The sequence below is a fragment of the Ischnura elegans genome, chromosome 12 (genome assembly GCF_921293095.1).
Source record: "Ischnura elegans chromosome 12, ioIscEleg1.1, whole genome shotgun sequence".
Lineage (NCBI taxonomy): Eukaryota > Metazoa > Arthropoda > Insecta > Odonata > Coenagrionidae > Ischnura > Ischnura elegans.
In genome coordinates, this window is record NC_060257.1 from 18925031 (window position 1) to 18945655 (window position 20625).

Sequence of the window (20625 nt, forward strand, 5' to 3'; positions counted from 1 at the left end):
TGAGGAACTTTCTTGTAAATTATAATATGGAGGTGAGCATGGTACGCTGGTACTATTCCCTCGTCCAATTATATCTCTACAGTGGGTGATGATCCAGCCACAATAAATTCTTGCCCATAGATATTTTAAATAAGAATTAAAATATGCTTTTCAATTGATAATATATTTATTTCATATGGATTTTACATTGCCTCATTTGTACAAAATTTGAATTCGACACCAAATATCCATGAATTGCAACTACTAATCTTGAAATAATGTAGTCAGTAACTGAAACCCAAACCCGTATTTGCCATGACAGTCTTATTTGATTTGAGCTACCCTCTTTACCCTCTAATTATTTCTCCAGCAAACTAAAATGAACTTGCAAATCAATTTATTTGCTATAACATACCTGATATCACAGCCAGTTACGCCATTTGGTTCAGCATTAGCTGCCTTTTCTAAGTCCAGCATGTTGAACAGTATGGTAACAATTATTCTCCCCTAACAAAACGTGTCCATGATGCTTGTGCAAATGCTAGCAGCATTTCATTGAAGGCTTATATTTAATTCGCAAACTTTTTTTACTTCAAATTCCTAACATTCAGAGTAATTAAAACTTTCCATTTCTAAATAGCATTTGAAATTGTATTTGATACAAATTAGGAGAGATGTTTGGAATTGATGGTAATGATTTCAGGAGAAATTCAAATAATTTTTTACGCGTTCATCAGAGTAATTACTCATAGGATAGTGAAAGTGACACTATTGTGTACTATATGTTGGAAAATCTCATGCAATTATATAATTTTGCCACTTACACTAATGGCATGTTAAAGTGAAACTTCATCGATGGGAATGTAATAATGAATGGTAAATTGTTCGAGTATCTTCCTGCTTTAATATGAATGCCATTTTTCCTCTACAATGAAACCTTTGTGAATGTGTGAAATGGTAGTGAAATTAATCATAAACCAGGACAAGGCTCCAATTATGAATTGGTTGTTCACGCTATTTTTCCTGTGACTGCATCTTTGGAAAATAAGGCACCAGTACTCTGACGTTAGCATTTTCCTGCTCACTTATGTGTCATTAATATAGCATCACCAGAAAATCATAAATCTGTCATCCATCAAAAGAGCACTTTCATGTCTATGGATCATTATTAATAGCAATTTTTAGAAAAACTAAAACAAGTTTTAAAAGTAGCATTCATTGATCCACGAAAGAACCTTTCCTGCCATCCATTCCTTCACATGTCGCGATATTATTTCTACGGCGACCCAAACATTAATTCCTGCGGATTTCCACAGGTATGAATATTGCTTTCACTGAGACCAAAACAGGAAGGATATGGTGACAGATGAACTGTGCTCAGAAAGAGAGGGAGATTTCAATGACAGAGATACTATCTAGCGATGAAATCACCTAGAAAACTAAATAGCATTTGATACACTTCCTCTAGTATTCCATTACAAGCCATTCTGTTTCTTTGAGTATCAAACAAAATGACATACATAATAGCATCAATGTAAAAAGTCTAATTACCTAAATTCCTGACTAGACAGTCATAACTTGCAAGAACATGCAAACAAAACGAGCATGGTGCCTCAATGTATAGGGAAACTGCATTGCATCAAAGACCCATTCCATGGAACACACAATTGGTTTTATTGCTCAGATATGACTGGTGTATCTCAATTTTCCTTCAACCTCCTCAAGTGGATGATAACATCACATGACACTCTGCTATTTATAATGTTCTCCAAAATGACATTTATTCGGCATTAGATAAAGCAAGCAAACAATCAATTTCATGGTATCACCTAATATGTATGTCACAATTTTTACATGCACCTTTAGATTATGAAGTCCTTGTTCGAATCACTGAGAGTTCTAAATTTGAAACAAGCCTTTAAAGTTCATTTCAGTTCTGTACTATACATTGATAACCTACCAATTATTAAAAAATAAATAAGGCACAACTTAAAAATGATTCTTAACAAGGACTTCAAAAACTGGATAATAGTAGAATAAGGTATGTATTAAGTTATGGGCTAAGAAAAGAGCCTTTGGTGTATCTTTCCAACTTTTTAGTTAAAAAATTTTTGAATAAGGAAGAGTAATGCCATTTTACAAAATACCACATTTATGAAAAATTTCCTAGTAATAGTCAAAGTTTGTTCATTGAAACGCCAGTTCTCTAGAGCTAGGGCCAAAACACCAACATTAATTACTTTGCTAGATAAGAAACTGATATTCATAGGTGTCATTGAAACTACTGAAAATTTCATAGCTATCTGTGAACGAGCATCACTATCAAATGCACTCATAATCATTGTTTTTCCATGCATGAGTTACCATTTATGATAAAATAATAGTTTTAGGATGATTTCAATTGCAAGAGATGGGTGTCACACACTAATCAATTTTCAAGTTTCTAAAAATATATGAGATTCTTTCTTAGATTCTGTATAAAATATAGCATATTTTATTAAAAAATTGCATTAGACTGGAGTTTGGAGTTAGTTTCCTCAGCATATCATCTACCTAAACTCAGTCCCTGGCATTCTTCCATAACTGGGTTTCTTATTATTCCGAGCTATAGTGCGGATGATATCAATGAACACATCCTCATGTCTTAATAATCTTTGATAACATGGTATTGTTTTATCGGTCTGTTTTGAATTTCTCACTGCAATGAAGTGAAGAAATGATTAACTCACAGCATGTAGTTTAATCAAATCAGTTCTGCCTTTACAGACAGTGCATGCATAGAGATTGCCCAGGAGGCAAAATTGCCCACAGACTTTTGGAATTCAGCAGCTCCTTTGAACACAACAACAGTATGGATCTAAAGGTACCAACAACAAAGCTGCTTCTTTTTACCAAGGCAAATAGGGTACAGCTATCTCATATACATATGTGGATCCTTATTATAACCACATTCCACTAAAACTGGAATGGGTAGATTGGTAGCCTAAGGTGTGAGCCAATTAAAATTAATGATTTGCTTGTATTTATAAAAAAATCACATTTCTCTAAAATTTGAAAAACATTAAAAATACACAAGGAGCATAAGTTTGCCAACAGCCGGTCCAAACTATGACTTGGACATAAATGCTTGATTTTTTTACACTATTTACAATTAATATAGTGGTATGATTGTAATGCAACACATCCAGTCATGAGACTCAAAAGTAAATGAAGGCTTGAACACTTGTCTGTGCCAAATAGTGTGAATAATGGGCTTTACAGGGTAAAGGGTACATGATCTGGAATGGTTTAAGTTGGTGTGGGGCCCTCACCTTTAGGATAATACTATGCTAAATCACTGCCGGCCAAGAGGAGCAAAACAGCTCATAAGGAAAGAGGATTTCCAATTCATTATCACATCTCTACCGTGCTATAAAGATTTTATCTCTGAAATGTTCTCTCGACTCCCAGGAGATCTTGGCCCCAATTTCTCAATCAAAGCATTGTTTTAGAGGGGAGAACACAAATCCATACGAGAAATAATCCAATGCGATAAGCAGCCCCCACATAGTTGCATACATTCTTGTCCTTCACTTCTTCTAAATAGGTCAAGTATAATGAAGAGAGGTCATGAAACGTGGCTGGAATAAAAAAATGGCCACGAATTCCATGCCTCCACATCATTCACCAAACACTTAACATAAAGCTCACACTTGGAGTCTTAGAAAATCAATTGGGCACTATTATGGTCTTTTCGAAGTCTTCACTCGGTACCACATCACAAACACACAATTGTACACGCATACATACATACACGCAAACACACACTAAGCGAGTAGAGAGACTACCACACACAAGAGAGGGGCTGGCACTGCGAGAGTGGGCTTCACTTTGGTGGATATGGATTGATGCCAGTCGCCGCCACCGCAGCAGCTTGCTGGCTAGCGAGCACAGCTGCAAGGAAGAAACACGCACATTAATGCCCTCAATACATCTCTCTTTTCCTTGGGGAGGGTCATTAATAAGCTATCAATACCGTTCATTTATGGCCTAGTTCTTCACTGTCTGGAAAGCAGTCATTTCCGACGTCAACATGGTTAAATCGATGATTTTTGGGCAGAAGCTGCACTCACCATATATTGAACTACAATGCATCTTTTGCTACAGTTTAATTCTTCAGGTAAAGATATGGCTGTGTGTGCGTTTTTTGCTTTTATTTAAACAGTGAACAGACAAAATATGATGAATCATATCAGAGGTACAAAATGGTTTTTTTTCCTAGGCTATTTACAGAAATTCAGTACACAAGAATTTAGACACTCCATTATTCTTTTTTTTGAATTCTCAAGGCATCCCTATGGGTACCAGAACCCTATGAGAACATTTGAAATCTGTGGCAACATGGCATAGCTTGCAAGAGGACTGCAAATAAATATATACCTTTGCTCGACCCTCACATTGGAGACATATTGTCCGAGATGCCACAGAAAATATCACAGGCTATTGGAAAATGATAGACACTGCATCAAGGATTCATCCTTCCATCCTTTTTCGAATCATTATTATATAAAAACCACATTTAATGAGCAACACAAAGTTACACCAATTTGCCCACTTTATTCCACAACCTTCCCAATATCCCAAAACATTTTTATCATGAGTGGGATGGCAAACCCGTAGAGCATCATTTCCCCAGAGATAGATGCAAGTGGAAGTGTAACCAAGCAAAATTAGGCTAACAAGTGAAACGGGGGCCCTTCCCGGTGGATCTAAGACTCACGCCGGGCGGGCCCCACCCCTCCCCGTCAGGGCCCAACCAAGGGCTTACCTCCATATGGTGCGGCGGGCCCGTATTGGCCCGCAAGGATGGGGTAACCCAGTCCGACATGAGTGTGGTGATGGGTGTGAACGTGGCGCTGGGGAGGAGGGGACCGCAATCCCCCTCCACCGGTACCCCCACTCCCGGGGACACCACCACCCACGTCTTTCCCCTCACCCGATGACGGCACCGGCCCTGGCGGTCCACCCGAAGTCACAGCCGTGGGCGGTGGTGGAGCCTGCTGCGTCTTTGGTATCGATGTCGGTGAGGGTCCAGTAGGCTGTGGAACTCCTGGGGGAGGCTGGGAGCAAGGGGTGGTAGAGCCACCAGACACCGATCCGGATGGGGAGGGGGCAGTCTTGGGCGTAGGAGACTTCAGAGCTCGCTCCTGCAGCTCATGTATCTTGTGGGAAGAATAGTACTGGCTAGCGTGGTGCTGGAGGAGATCTAATGCTTTCGTTGGTCCAGAAACGGCAGCAGCGGCTGCGGCCGCGGCTGCAGCTGCAACACCGGGTCGGGACAAGTCCTCAGGGGCGTGGTAACGCATTTGGGGGTGTAAATATGGTCCCGTTCCATAGGGCCCAGGAACGAGCATAGGGTTGAGACCACGATACATGGGGTGGGAGGGATCGAAAGGTAATGCACCATAGTGGGGAGACTGCATATATCCTGGGTGGATATAGGCATAAGAGGAAGTTGGGGGAGGTGGCCCTTGGGTTTCCATCGTCGGCTTCACTCCTTCCTGCTTGGGAATGGGGTTTTTGTCGGGACCTGAAGGATCCTTCTTCTCCTCCGTTGACCCATTGCCACACTTTTCATTCCGGACATGGTCTCTCGAGTTTTGTTTGGGACTCGGGAGAGCAGAAGGAGCGATTGACTTTGGAGGGGGTGGCACATTTATATTAGGTTTGTTTTCAGGATTTCCAGGCTTAGGACCACCCACGGTGGCATCAAGAGGACCGCCAGGTGTGGATTCTTTCCGCCTCTGCTCGGGTGGGTAGAGATAGTACCGCCTGAGTTCCTCTTGCTGCCTCTGAAACAAGTATGGACCACTTTCGTACGGTGAAGATGAGGGTGTCACTGATCCACTACTATACTTTGCCTTCCCTTCATTCATTTGGTTCTTCATCTCAATACTTTCCTTGAGGATTTGATGATTTTCATTCTGCTTCTCCTTCAGTCCCACCTCAATTTTAATAGCCCTCTCCTTTTGGGAGTTATGCATCGGTGCGGAGGACCCCTTACAATTGTTGTTGGTTATTTCGGTATTTGTGGTAGGGGGTATTTTCTCTATGGATGACTTTTCTTTCTCGGCTGCCACAGCGGCTGCAGCTGCTGCCTCTGCAGCATATTTGTCTGCCATCACTGACACGGGATAACTAGGCTCTAGACCGTATGGGTAACCAGGAACATAGCCATAGGGGTAATAGTGTTGAGGTTGCTGCGGTTGCATCAACTTGTGCTGGAATTCAGACACAGATGCACTGCTGGTGGTACTCGTTGGGGGCATTACGGAAGTAGCCGACCCAGTGGAAATTGGTGCGGATGATGCAGACGACACAACAGACACTGATGACGGAGGTAGAACAGGTGCTCCTTCCTTTTTCTCCTTCTCAGGCACACGCTCCGGCATGCCTTTAGGTTCCATGCTGGGAGGTTTGTCAGAAGGTGCCATCACCACTGTGCTCTCCTTTGACATTTTTGACTCAGATGAAGACGTCGGTGGAACTGAGGGAACAAGATAAGGAGGCTGACCATAGAATGGATACATCCCGTAATGAGCAAGATGTTGAGCAGTCGAATTGGCAGAGGATGAATTCTGACCAGGAGGTGGATTTGGAACTTCAGACTTCTTTTCACTAGTTTTTCCCACGGGCGTAGGGGGATTTCCACTTGGCCCGGTTGGAGCACTTGAAACTGGCACAGACTGTCCACTCCTTCCCTTTTCCCCCACCTCTGACTCAAGAACTGGGGCCGAGTCATCTGATATGTCAGAGTAAGCTGGACTTTGAACATCCTCACGACCTTCTCCACCACCGACAGGTGAAGACATGGAAGCCGACGAATCGTGCACTGAAGGATTAAATGGCATTCCTGGTTGATCAGGCTGAGGGCTTCCAGCAGGAGATTTGCGATTCTTCTTTTTATGAGGTACAGACGTAAGAGGGGGTTGTTGAGATCCAGGAGGCGGAGGAACTTTTCCACTTTTCTCTTTCTTGTCTTGATTATCACCAATGATACTGACTGGCTTGGCACCCGAAGGAATCTGAGGAGACTGCATCACAGCGTGTGATTGTGGCTGCTGAGGTGTAACAGTTTTAATTATTGGTTGCTGTAAATTAACAACAGGTCTAGCAGGGGAAGAGGCTGAAGTCACTGGAGAGCCTTTTATTTTGTATTTATCTCCCAATTTTGCTCCATCCTGCTGGTGTTGGGGAATATGCTGAGGAGTGGACGGCACTTGGGCTGGTGGTGCTTGCTTATTAATGTGAGGGGGAGATGAGGTAAGCGCTGGCATCCCTACCACTCGAATGCTGCCCACCACACTATGCTGACCAGAGGCGATGGGAGATGCTGGCGTTGACACCTTGTTCGCATAAATGGCCCCTTCCGTGCCAGTTGCATTGTACTGTTCCTCAGGAGCATTGGTACCAAACCTCAAAACTCCCGGTTTCACTGGAGTGACCGCTTTTGCATCAGGTGATGCATCCGCAATGACAGGTTGCGTACGAGGGGTGGGAGGTGTTGCAGCTCCATCCCTACTTTGTTGCCTTGACTGGGGTGTGGTAGGACATGGTCTTTGTCGTGGCTGATTTCCCTGAGCCGCTGCTCCCTCCGTCTTTGGACTCGGTGCCGCCTCCACGGGACTCTCCTCAGCCTCAGACAAGCTGGCTGTTTCCTTAGTATCATCCTCCTCACTAGCCACCACACCGGCTGCCCCGTGAGCGTGTGATTGGTGATACTTCAGTCCATTTATGTGTTTGTATTTTTTTGAGCAATTTGGCTCTGGGCACTCGAGAAGGACAGGCGAGGAAGGTGGGCTTGAAGGAGGACCGCGGGATGCCGATCTGCTACGCTTCCCTCCGGCCCCATTCCCGTTAGTAACGACAACACCGCCTGCACCATCATCGCCAGCCTCTGCCCCCCGAACCTTCCTCTTGTTCCCGGGCTCGGGTCGAGGTGGAATGAACCCAGTCACTCCAGCAGCACCTGCACCACTTGCAGCACCGGCGACAGCAACACCACTGACAGGTACAACAGCATTTGGACCGTTCCCACGCCTTCCCTTGCCTCCACCATTTCTCAACTTGCTATGCACAGACGATCGAGTCTCCGTGAAGTTGCTGAGGTCACTTGATGGGGTGGCTGCTGCAGCAGCGGCAGCCGCGGCCCTGCCTCGCTTCCCCCTCCCCTTGGCTGTCCTCGAGTCCAGGTCACTCGTGGGAGAGTCGCAAAACCTGTTGAAAAAAAATAAAAGCAGCCATTAGCCAAAGAAACAATTCTTTAAGACATATCCATTTCTAACACACTAGACTTCAGCCTTGGATTAAAACTTTGATATTTATTGTGATTCCTTCAGATTAAGCCAGAGCACATCTGTGATCGATTATTAAATGTTCACTATTCCATTAGGAATGCAAGCACATTTACTAGAAAATGAAAATTGTTTTGCAAAATAAAAATGCCAAGTTTTTAATAGTTACTTTGAATTTCAATAGCATATGGCATGTTTTATTTTGAATTATATATAATAACAACTATATAACTGAATAATGTGGCCTATGCAAAAATTGAAGGCCATAGTGATGTGAAATGCAAACAGAGGAGTCAGCCCAAAGTGGGTTACATTCAGCTTAAGGTTTAGGGACCAATGTGTTAATTATTATGAATTTTAATTTTGAATAATAACAAGGCTATGACTGTTTCCAACCAGCCACATGAAATTTATGTTAATTGACATACAAAATTCAAGGAATATATATAGTTTTATATTAAATAACTTAAAATGAGCCTCAAATAGCACAAAACTTAAAAATGCTATAATTGTGGTAAAATTTAACAGCAAATAATAATAACCTATTTCCATTACTGAAGAACTGCATAATCATACAGAGAGGAAAACATTTAATACCAAAGGATACATAAATGGGAATGAGAGTCTCAATTTCTTCAGTTAATATTATATGCTTACAGTGCATGAAAACTTAAAAGCGTCCCCAAAATGTTAAAGACTTAAGGCACAGAATTTTATGGAATTATTAAACCATAGTTTTTTTGTTAAATCATAAATTTTGATGTTTATTAACCTTGGTGGGGCCCAGTCATGCTTTGTACAGTCCAATAGGGTTCCAACGTATGTTTTCCCTCTCCACGTCACATTCACCACCAGGACTCCTGAAAAAAATTAAGACATCAATTAAAATGAGGGTACGGACGAGGAATACTAAGATGGATTATAAAAAGTTTTTGGGTATTCTTTCAACGATATACAGAAAGGAAACACACTACAATTGATCCATGAGCGGAGTTAAAAGAAACATTTATCCTGGAAACATTGAGACTGCAAAATATTTACTCTAGTAATCATAATTGGAAATTTAAACAATATGAATGAAATATTTCTATGATACCTGGAATTTTAGTTTACCCATTTAGATTACCCATTTAGCAAGATTTCAAATTTCACCTTACACTCATTTTACAATTAAGATGTAGTGGCATTGGTAGCAAAGATAAAAATAGAAATATATGTATATGCCGATTCAAAATAAAACCTTAACTAAGAAGGAAACACAAGAAACTGTGCGTAAATTTTCAATGAAATGGAAACACTGCCAGCGATAGATTTCAATAACGTATAAAATATCTCATATTTTTTGTCCTTCAGTCATACTCAATGAGGCGATAACAATGAACTGATAAAAGAAATCAATCTAAATAGAAAGTATGTACAGGTGCAAGTTTTTAACAAATAGTTAGTAATACAAAATTCCGTTCAATAATTTCAAATGATTCATCGAGTAAGTACGATACTATATCATACGAAATGCCAACACAGTAATCTTCCACTGAAGTAAAGGGATATGGGAACGTTTCCGCCTTTGAAAATCTTAAATCCACATAAACGACCCATGTAGAAAGCTAGCATACGCCAAAGGGAGTTTAATGTAAGAGCAATTAGACAAAAAAATCCCGGTTTTGTTTCGACTCGATCCTACGAATAAAAACAAGGAGATCTGGATTCCACTTTAATTCCACGTCAGAGAGGGGAGGAAAAAAAAAGCCTTTTCATCTCCATTCAACTGATGCATTTTTAATCCCCATGCCTCCTACCTTACCCCGCCTATCCTCACGCTTGCCTCCATATTTTTTCTTCTCTCTCCTCCCGCTATAAGGCTCTTCCATTCCTTCCAAGCGCACACCCACATACAGACCCTTCATAAAAGATTGGATGGATGCAGTAAAAAGAGGAGAGCGACACGGCAAGGCAAGAGCGCAATGAAAAGAACGGATGGGAAAGGGGGGAGAAGGGCATTGAATGGGTGGGTTTGGGCGGGAAGAAATTTTTTTTAAAGTTTTTTTTTCCTCAGGTCTGCTCGAGGAGAGGTATGAAGTAGGGGATCACGAAGATAGGGGAAGTGAGACGTAGGAGGAGGAGGAGGATGGAATGGAAATAAAAGGAGACGGAAGACGAAGAGAAATAAAAAGGAAAAGCGACTAGGGGGAGAAATACCAGGTTCACACCGCCATTGTAAAAGCTGCATCGCGGAAAAAATCAACGCTGTATAATATGAGCAGTTAACAAGGCTCCCTTGCGGTACCATAACTTTAAATTATTAACTTCTCAAGCACATCTTGTTTTTCTAGGTTAAAACTGGGAGCAATGCTCGAATTGGTCAGAAAAAAATAAGTTTTTTCATAAGAAATTTCATGCAAAACATTACGTACCTGCCTCATGTTTGATAGAAATCAAAGTTTGCATTTCGGTGACTGATGCCGTGAAATTTTCGATGCCACCCACGTATTCTATACGCCGATTACATCGAAAGAAACATAACAATACCGTATTTGCACCAAGCATTAGAAACGACTAAATTCTCATAATTTTAAGATTCGCGGGAATGAATCTGGCTACTTTTTATTTCTATGATTGCACCGATTTTGTTCATGATAACTTAAGATTATTTAATTATTAATTTCTCATGCATGCCTTATTGCATCTCCAATAAAACTGGGAGGAATGCTCTAGTTCATCCGAAAAATTAAGTTGTATCGAAATAAAATTAATGCGTACGACGCGTTTCAGCTTACAGAGCCATTGTCTGGTACAAAAATTATAGTACATGAGAATGTTCCACTTCAATCTCGACATTTATTTGACTAATTAGTTTTTTCATACGAAATCTTTGAATTTCGGCGACAGTGACAATGAAATTTTCGATGCCACCTACGTTATCTATACCCCGATTACATCGAAAGAAACATAAGAACACTGAATTTTCACCAAACATTCGGAACGACTAAATTCTCATAATCTTAGGACCCTCGAGAATGCGCTAAATCATGCTTTATTTTATTTCTATGGATGTATCGACTTTTGTCCAAGATAAGGAAAGAGTTGCGGGAAGTTCCTTTTTTCCTAAGGCCAGCTCGAGGGGAAAAACGAAGTGTGCAGAAGAGGTTAAAAGAAAGGAATGCGCAAGATAAGGGAAGGAAAGAGTAGTGGAAATAAAAGTAAGAGCTTAACTCGAACCGAGAGAGGTGGAGAAGGACGAATAAGAGAAGAGGATAAGAACGAAGGGGAGAGACACCCGTTTCAACCCACCATTCTAAGAGTCGACTCGCGGAACAAAATCAACGCTGAATCAACTTGAGCACTTCATTAGTCTCCTTAGCGGCACCAAGGCATAATTTAATTAATCCCATACATTCCCATATATACGCATCTTTCCTGTCACAGTAGCCAGTACTGAAATTCACATTTATCACATTTTGACATGAAACTTTACAATTACAGGGGATGCAGGCATATATTTTCGATATTATCAAGATATTTTGGGAGAATGGAATGTATAAAAAAAACATAAAACTTGATTGTCACCCATTTTTGGGGACGTCGATAAAGATATTCTCCATTAATTAGAATGATTCACTGCAAATGGAAAGGTTGGGTAAATTGATATTCAATTTTGATGAATTCGAGCTCAACTATTGCTTCTAAAGTTCTTATTTAAATGACCGAAAAGGTGCAGTTAAAACCCAGTTCGTTAGCAAACTTCGAACAACGTTACACGCAACACTTAGTGTCAACAAAGACTATCACGATGACCAATGAGCAACATTTAGAAAGAGCACTGAGATTTTTCATAGGGTAGTGTACCTTGGCGACCCAAGCGCCGAACCGTAAAGTGTTGGCAGAGCTGGGAACTGAGATTTACGATGGCGCAAACGGGAGTTCACCCAGGAAGTGAATAAACTAGCAGGATACAGATATTTACTACTTCTATAACAAGTAACTAACACAATTTAATCAGCTGTTTATACCAATAAGCTACGTCTAGGGCTAACAAGATCGTCTGTGCACAACATCAGTATTTAGTCGACGAGACCTGAGATTTTTTGTAGTTTTTCCCCGGCTACCTAAGAGCCAAACATAACAGTGCTGGCAGAGCTGTGAACTAAAAATTATTATGGCGCGTTGTTCAAGGAAGGTGAATCAACAAACCGAATAAAGATACTTACTAGTTAGACATGAAGTTACTAACACAATTTATGCAGCTCATATTATAAAAAACCACATTAGAATGAACGTCGCACATCAGTTAGCGTCAACGAGGACTGACAATTATTCAACGAGTGGTTATTCTATGCATTCCAAGTGCCGACCCGTTTAGAGCTGACAGAGCAGGGAACTAAAAATTACGATGCCGAATACAGCTATTAACTGGCTAGATCTCAGGTTACTAACAAAATTCACGCACACAGCGGTTAGTCCACAAAAGCTAGCAAGATGATAAATGAACATCACCAGTACTGAGTCTACGAGGAAAGACATTTTTACAACGACTTCGCTCTCCTTGCGACCCAGGCGCCGAACCGTAAAGTGCCAGCAGAGCCGGGATCTAAAAATTACGATGGCGCGAACGCTCGTTTTCCACCGAAGATGGAGATCACCACGGTTAGGATATGCATTGCTAGTGCGATAGGGGGGGGAGGGAAATCAAAGAGGGTGGGCGGGGGAGACTTTACGAGGGGGCAAGGGGGGAGGAGGAGGGGATGAAAATGGAGAAGAAGAAGGAGGAGGGACCCCCGGAGGGTCGATTGGTTAGGTGGTTCTGAGAGCGAGGCTGAAACTACTCTAAGGGGCTGAGAGGGGGGACAGATGGGGGAATAACGAAAAGTTGGGGGACGACAAAAGGGGGGAGAGAGGTTGTAGGAGGGGAAGGGGTTCCAAATGAGGATGGAGAGGTTATAAATGGGTAGAGGGGGAGGTGGGTAGACAAGATTTAATGAAGAGAGGAAGCGCGACTATACGAGTGCGCAAAGGGGAGAAAAGGGAAAATGGGGAGCCCCCAGAAAGGAGTGTTCGGCACGAAGGGTGGGGGGTTGGACAAGGGTTGGAGGGGTGAGGGGTTCTTCAGAGATAGCTGGGGGAGAAGGTCCCTCATGCACGGCTACGCGATATCATCGAAAGCTCTATCCTAACCGATCTAGACTTGCCGCAAGATCCATTCATTAACAAGGTGACACTTATTTTGATGTTTTTGATCACCGTCAACAGTACATTTGTCATAACACAACAGGTCGCAATGAGATCGTAAGAGGATAAAAATAAGCACTTTAAATACAACTGCATTATCCTTAAGTCACGCAAAATATCACTAAATCCGGCAAAAAGAATTCTACATTTAAGGGCATGTATTAGATTGTGATCTCCTCGTGGTTCATTAACCACGATTGAAGTCCTCCATTTCTTCTCCTTCAATGATCCAAATCTTTCACTTCCTTCATTTTCTGCGGGAATCATCCCTCAGCAGGTATGAGGTAAAGACATAGCAAAGACTACCGCGGACCAACGAGCGATTTCGAAGGGGCGCTTAAATAGCATTGAAGGCCTTGTAAACTCAACCAATCTACCATCAAATGTGAACTTTAATCGTAAAAACCCAGGATAAGAAATGGACAAAAGCTATAACTTAAACATTTATTATTCTATTTTACTTTCATCACGAAACCTGTTTCGTAATCATTCATATTTAAATTTTCTACCGGTTAAGGTTGGTTAACATTGTGCGTTCTGTGAGTTAGCTCGGCCGGTTTCCCTCTCAATTACGACGTCTCTCTTACATTCAAAATAGGGCCCACACATTATCATTGTCTATAAATCCTACTCTCCTCCTCCCTTTCTAACCTAACATTCTTCCCTCAAATACGGACTTTTACATCCTATCCCCACTCAGTTATCCCTCCATCCAAACTTGTCTCCCCTACTCATTCATGGTATGGTATTTAGACGAAGAGACCGACAGCTGAGGCCATTTGCGCCGTGAGGGAAGGATAGGAAAGGAAGATTGGAGAGAAACTCGGCGTCGAAATTAGTATGCCCCAAACGAAAAGCGCGAAGGGAGGACATGGCTGTACGTCCCATCCCACGGACGGAGTGTTGCACTTGAAATGTCCTCCACACAACATTCAAGCAGGTCTCTGACAAATATCCACCGCCACCGGGATTAGCACTCGGACAAACAGGGTGGGAAGCCATCACTTTAGCCAACACACCAGCCCGATTCCCCCTAATCATTCGAATCATAATTTAGTTCAGTCCAAAAACAGCACGAGGCCAATATTACTGAGGAAAGAGAATAACAAGAGGAGCTTAATGTATAGCTGGGTCGCTCATAAGCACTCTTGGAACACCACGCGAAAAAATCCTAGACACGCCTATGAGTGTAGGGAGCGAAAAACTAAGAGGGCTCAACCACTCGGCTTATTTCGCTCACGACTCGTGGGTACGCGGCCGGAACGTTGGCAGCGCGAAGGGGTCTTTGCTGGGGGGCGGGAATTGGATTCTCAAGAGGAGGACTGAATTAAAGAAGGAGAAGAAGAAAAAAAAACAAAACAAGAGCGGGGAGAGGCAGCGCCGTGAGGGGCATTCACAAGCCGAGCTCGTGATGATCGACATAATGACCGCCCGCCCGGAGAAAAGAACACGCCAGGGCCCCTCCACGCATGAGGGAGAGGCGGAGTGAAAAGAAAACTCCGGCAGAATGGAGATGAAAATAATTTCCTCGCCTTTTTTCCGGAACCTTTCATATTCCCCGTGCGCGCTGGCAGGCAGGGGAAGGGGGGAGTGGCTGGGATAAGGCGTGGAGGGGGGAGGAAGGGAGGGGAGTCGGCGTTCATTTCTCGGGCAATTTATCCACCTCTCGTCTAAACACTGCACTTACGTTCCCCCGACCCCCGACGCGTCACGAACAACCACGCATTAATTGCCCCGCATATGCATTGGTGTACTCGCGACGCCTCCCTCGGCACCTTCTGAGGGTGGATTACGCTGGAGCAGGCTCATACGAACGGCGAGCCGGCGGGTTTAGAAGGTGGAAAGTCAGCTAGTGGCGAAGACATGCATGAGACTCATTCGGTAACCAGCTATCTAACTACAACAGACCCCCAGATCTACGATGGACTCGATATGGTCACACGATCTCGGCAAATTTTGCGTGCCCTTTTAAAAATATTGAAATTCGCCGATTTTTTTCCCGTCGCGTAATAGTCCATCGCTTATGTAATTCTGCCCTTTATTTGCCAACGAAACGCGTTTTTTACCTAAGACACATCCATAGTATCCGGTGGTCTTCAAACAGGTTCGCGTTACGGTCGGTCCTCCGTAAGGTATTAATATCGTAAAGCGAGAGTCTACTGAAGTTCTCAGACTGCACACAGGTGCGCATCACCTTCTGCGCATAGGATCAACATTGAACATGTGATTGACATGATAGATCTCTGTTTAGCTAACCATGAGGATAGCTTTTCTTTTCATGTTCTTCTTTTCGGTTGGAAATTTCATCTCCAAAGAATTCAATATTCACCAAGGCGGTCAAGTATCAGATTTTTAATAACATCTATTTATAAGTATTTACTTCGCCGTTTCCATTTCAATTCCATCTGGAGGCAGACTGTTTTGCTATCCGCAGGACAGATAATGAACCTGATTACACTGGTCCAGAGCTCACTGACCGCTGGTGACTTTGGACCACTTGTAGCTTGTAAAATCGCTTCATGCAATGGCATATCGACTGTCAACTCTCTGGAAATACTGCTTAGGTACTAACTACTAGTAACCTAGATAATGAGCCTGACTACACTCGGCGATTTCACAAGCCGCTAGTGCTTTCTAGCCACTAGCAAATAGTAAACCCGCCTCATATAATCCTCACAGTATCCCGGCATTCAACTCTCTAGGCAGATCGTTCACTATATGCTATTTAGGTAATGAACTAGATTACACGGGGCGAGAGCTCACTGGCCTCTAGTGACTCGAGAGCGCTTGCAGCTTGTAAACCCGCTCCATGTAATCGACTCTTCGCTCTCATTACTTACTCGCTTGGTGTGGGGAGAGGGAGGTGCTTGGAGTAAACAACACTATTTCCTTCCCCTCCCACGCTTCCCCTACGCGAGAGGGAGCAGTCTGAAGGTCAAGCCAGAGTGAGGGAACGTTCACCTCCACTCCTCGAGTGCGCAACTGAGCCGGAACGAATCTGTTGAAACAAAGGAGCGGCGCTGCTGCGCCAATGGGAGAGCCAAGAACCAATCTCTCTCGCTCTCCCGGGAATGCCTTTCCGACGTGGAAAGCATAGAGGCCGCTTGAACACTACTGAAGAATTTAACTCAAGGCGGTTGAGAGAAAGACAGGACTTGAGTCTAATAGAGGACAGTCACTACGTAGAAGAAATGGCCACTACTCATTGCCACCTTCACGTAAGTGATCACGTTTCACTACGTCCTCATGATTTCCATAAAAGTTAATCTCTCACCTTATAAAGAACACATATTCCTGCAGGAAATGAAAATCCACTTGCTTCATAAGTTCCACGCTGATACTTCATTTCTAACCATGGCTTGGACAGCAGTACGTCATTATGTGCCTTAATACACACCTCGAAATATATACACACTATTGTGGTAACTATAGGTAAATATGAAATCAAATATCTATGTATAACGTATGAAATGAGTTTTCATTTCTTATTTCGAGTTTCTACCAAGCATGGCCGCAAACGATAAACGCGTGCTTGTATTTAAAAAGTAACGCCCAATTTGTACTTCAATAAGTTAACTATTTGACAGGGTCAACTTTGCACCCAATAAAAAGAGTTTAACGGCTAGAATGTTGGATAGGAAAATTTAGTACAGGCATTTAACCTTTTGCTTCTGTAGTTAGGGTAAATTTTGTTTCAGCCTGTTGAAGGAGCAATTAAGGGCATCAACGAACCGGCATTTGTTTTTATATTTTATGGACGCAATCTCGATTTGGTTTGCGATACAGCAAGAAGCAAATCCATGCAAGTCTAACATGTTCTCAAAAATCCGAATTTGACTCAATTTCCCAGTATCTCGCGCAGAGGACCAAAACATAGTCATTTGAATACTCTGTAGGGCTAACGTGAAATTTCGAATTTTACTTGTTTACAAATAGAATGAGATTTCACCACTTACGGCGTTTTTCATACCTCGGTTCGTTTCGAACGACAATACACTCTCATCATCGCCTAGGGTAAAGGTGAAATATTTTGTTTGTTTTGGCTCCCAAAATCTTCAACTTCGGTGAGTTACTCTCATTAGGATGTTATGACGACCAACCATGAGATACTTCAGTAGATAGAAAATTCGCCGCAAGCAACGACCGAGTGAAATTCATACGTAAACCGTTCAGAAGAGAATGAGAGAATTTTTAAAGATTAGTTGGAAGACATGGTCGACAATAGCACGTCTCTACGACATATTATTCTCTGGGGCTCCTAACTGATAATCCTTATTCCATTAGCAACCTCACTGATAAAACATCTTAAAACTGACAACAAACAACTACATAGCATTGATATGTGGTCAAAGTTAATTTTTCTCGCCCTAACTCTGATTGTATTTATCCGCTTTTGGCTAAAAACATTTCTCAATTCTATCCCTCATGTCAATTCAATCCTAAACTCCGAGATAGGTATCATAAATAGATTTTCCACACGCCAAGGTTATCGGGATATTCTCGCTTTCAAGAGTTTGCTTATATATCCCCGATTGCTTGGTAAAAATCTGGATTATATAGGGCAGATATGTTTACATTATTAATATGTATTTTCAATATAGAAATTCAAATGAAAATTTCACATTTGAAACTAAATTACGTTTGTAACCAATATGTGATTGCCATCTCCTAGGATGAAATTTATTCATAAACCATAAGCTAGCGAACGTGAAGAACTGAACTCGCACTACAAGTCTCATGGGAAATTATTAGGTATGACAATCCCATTTAAACCACAAAAATTAAAGGGAGACGTAAGATTTTCACACTAATAGCCACCATAAATACTAATTGTGGGGATGAGAAGCCATTTTTTTCTATAGAGAATTAGATACAGAAATTGGGTAAAGAAAACAAAGTAAACTAGATATTTCGAAGTGCAATTGATTTTTCACTCAATGTCAACACAGAACAGACATTCACTCGTATCCCTTGGCCAACAGGTTTTTATATATGTCTTTTATCAATTTCTATACCTAACTTTGTGTAGAAAAAATATCACTTGCACCCCTGGGCTTCTCACCCCTTCAATTAGTATTGTTTCATTACTTTTTAAGTCAAGTTTAGCATTCCTTTAGGCCAGATTCGTGCAGGTTAATTCAACTGCAATGGTCACACATCTTCCAAGAGAGGCACACCCCAGGCGAATAGCGTGCGGCAAAACATGGCGGCTGCACGTGGGTAACTCACCTCCCTCCGTCTCGTGCCATACGATGCCCTCCAAGGTGACGCTGGTTCCTGGTTCGCACGGACCCAAGCAGTCCGGCTCCGTGATCGTCCCCACACTCGTGCCCACGCACACGTCCAGCATGTCCTGCGAATGAAGCGAGGTTTAGAAATAAATAAGGGAAAGGCAAAGAAAAAATTACAGCAAAAACATAACTACAATACCACAATCCAACACCTTAATATTTATAAATTTAGCAGCTTCGAGGATAACTGAAATTTCTGGAGAAATATCAACAAGCATTTTCTTCCCGAAATCAACGCCTTTGATACCACCCAACAAAACTGACAGAAAAGGCTCAAAAACTACTGTTCACCTATACATAATTCATTAATGATCCTCGCTGATATATTTCCGCAAAAAGTAATATTCTCTATGATACACATGCTTTCTCACTTTCAGCAAAAACCCTACCATGCTATAGTAAAACTTAACAATCACTTGCCGTAGAGTAAAACAATTGAGATAGCCATTGCAAGGCTAAGTTACGCGTTAATTGTACAAAAATGCCTGATACACAATGCCACAATTCCTATAAATGATTAATTTTCAGAAGTGAACAGAAATTTCAAGTTTGGGCATACAGTGGGTAACATAAAACTAATCAGCACTAATGCCAACATATACCAAACTATAGTAGACTGATTTGGCGCATTAAGTCTTATTAATGTATTGCAAAGCGTCATTTTTTTAAAGATGCAGCTAAAACATTAAATTGAGCATACTACGGTTGAGTAGAATCAGAGAGGAGTAGAATATATAATATACCGCGGGATACCTCAAAATTATTTTAAATAGCCAATTAATGACATCAAAAGTAGAGAAGCCTTATATCAGCCAATTAAAATCATTTTAAGTTATTACTCAAGGTAAATACGGGGAAAACGTAACTTCATAAGGATTCGGGTAAACGATGACAGCGTACGTATTTAAATATATGAATTGTTCCTAAATAACTACTCGAGAGAAACTACAGAAACGAACCCTGAAATTCTAGAAAATTTGGCAACACGCCCGATCCCATAATTTAAGCGAACACTCAGACGAAATGAAAGCGAGGAAACGTTGCAATAGACCCAAAAAACATTATCCGTCGTGGAAAGCAAGTCATTATTTGTCACTCTTTATCGTCATTACACATCTCAACACGTGCTTCAATCCACGCTGTCATTACTTGGACTTTAACCATTGCATCAGAGAGGAGAATTTCGGCCGCATAGAACACAACTTAAACGGACTATAATCCAGAACTTTCGCATTCAGATACGAAAACGTTCAAGAGAAGACTTACGTTCACACCACACTCACAATACTTGAAACTGTCGGCAAGCGATAATTGACATTTTTAATTCAAGAAGTAAAAACAGCATCTACACGGTAGGTACAAAAGTCAAATTATCAGGAGTTAATGCACGAAAAGTTTTCAGACGCACTAAAGTTGTACGAACTAAATGGCTGCTAGAAAAAATCATACCAATTTTGATGAGCGGAATATGCACTTCAGAGAAATAACTATTGATTTTACGAATAAGACCTCATTGGTTGATAAGGAGAAAGGTGATAGAGATAAGAGTTTCACCCAGTTGACTAACACCGAGTTATCTCACATTATAAGGTCGTGGAAAGTTCACGAATATACATACGAACTTCTACATATTAGTAAAAAAAAACCTAAGACTGTGGACCCCAAAATAAGTAGATATTGGTATAAATTCCTCTTTAATTGTTCCAGAAGTATCCTGACTTCTGTACAGGCTCAAAGAGTATACATTATAATAATTTAAAATATTGAAAAAAGGTGATGGATTTAAGAACACTTTA

The 20625-nt window shown here is 41.7% G+C and overlaps 1 protein-coding gene and 1 long non-coding RNA gene across 7 annotated transcripts in view; one reads left to right on the forward strand and one right to left on the reverse strand.

The window, feature by feature from the left end:
• Window positions 1-2699: 2699 nt before the first annotated feature.
• LOC124169264 (zinc finger protein 608) overlaps window positions 2700-20625 on the reverse strand; it is a 111313-nt gene continuing 93387 nt past the window's right edge. For all 6 annotated transcript variants that reach the window (XM_046547826.1, XM_046547825.1, XM_046547821.1 and 3 more), the window contains 4 exons: window positions 18768-18891; window positions 9085-9172; window positions 4787-8235; window positions 2700-3912 (listed from right to left, as the gene is read on the reverse strand). In XM_046547826.1, coding sequence (XP_046403782.1) covers window positions 3845-3912; window positions 4787-8235; window positions 9085-9172; window positions 18768-18891 — 3729 coding nt within the window. In that variant the 3' untranslated portion in view covers window positions 2700-3844. The remainder of the gene's footprint in view (window positions 3913-4786; window positions 8236-9084; window positions 9173-18767; window positions 18892-20625) is intronic.
• On the forward strand, window positions 16533-17004 carry LOC124169267. The gene is made up of 2 exons (XR_006867069.1): window positions 16533-16756; window positions 16839-17004. It is a non-coding gene; the product is annotated as an uncharacterized LOC124169267 (long non-coding RNA).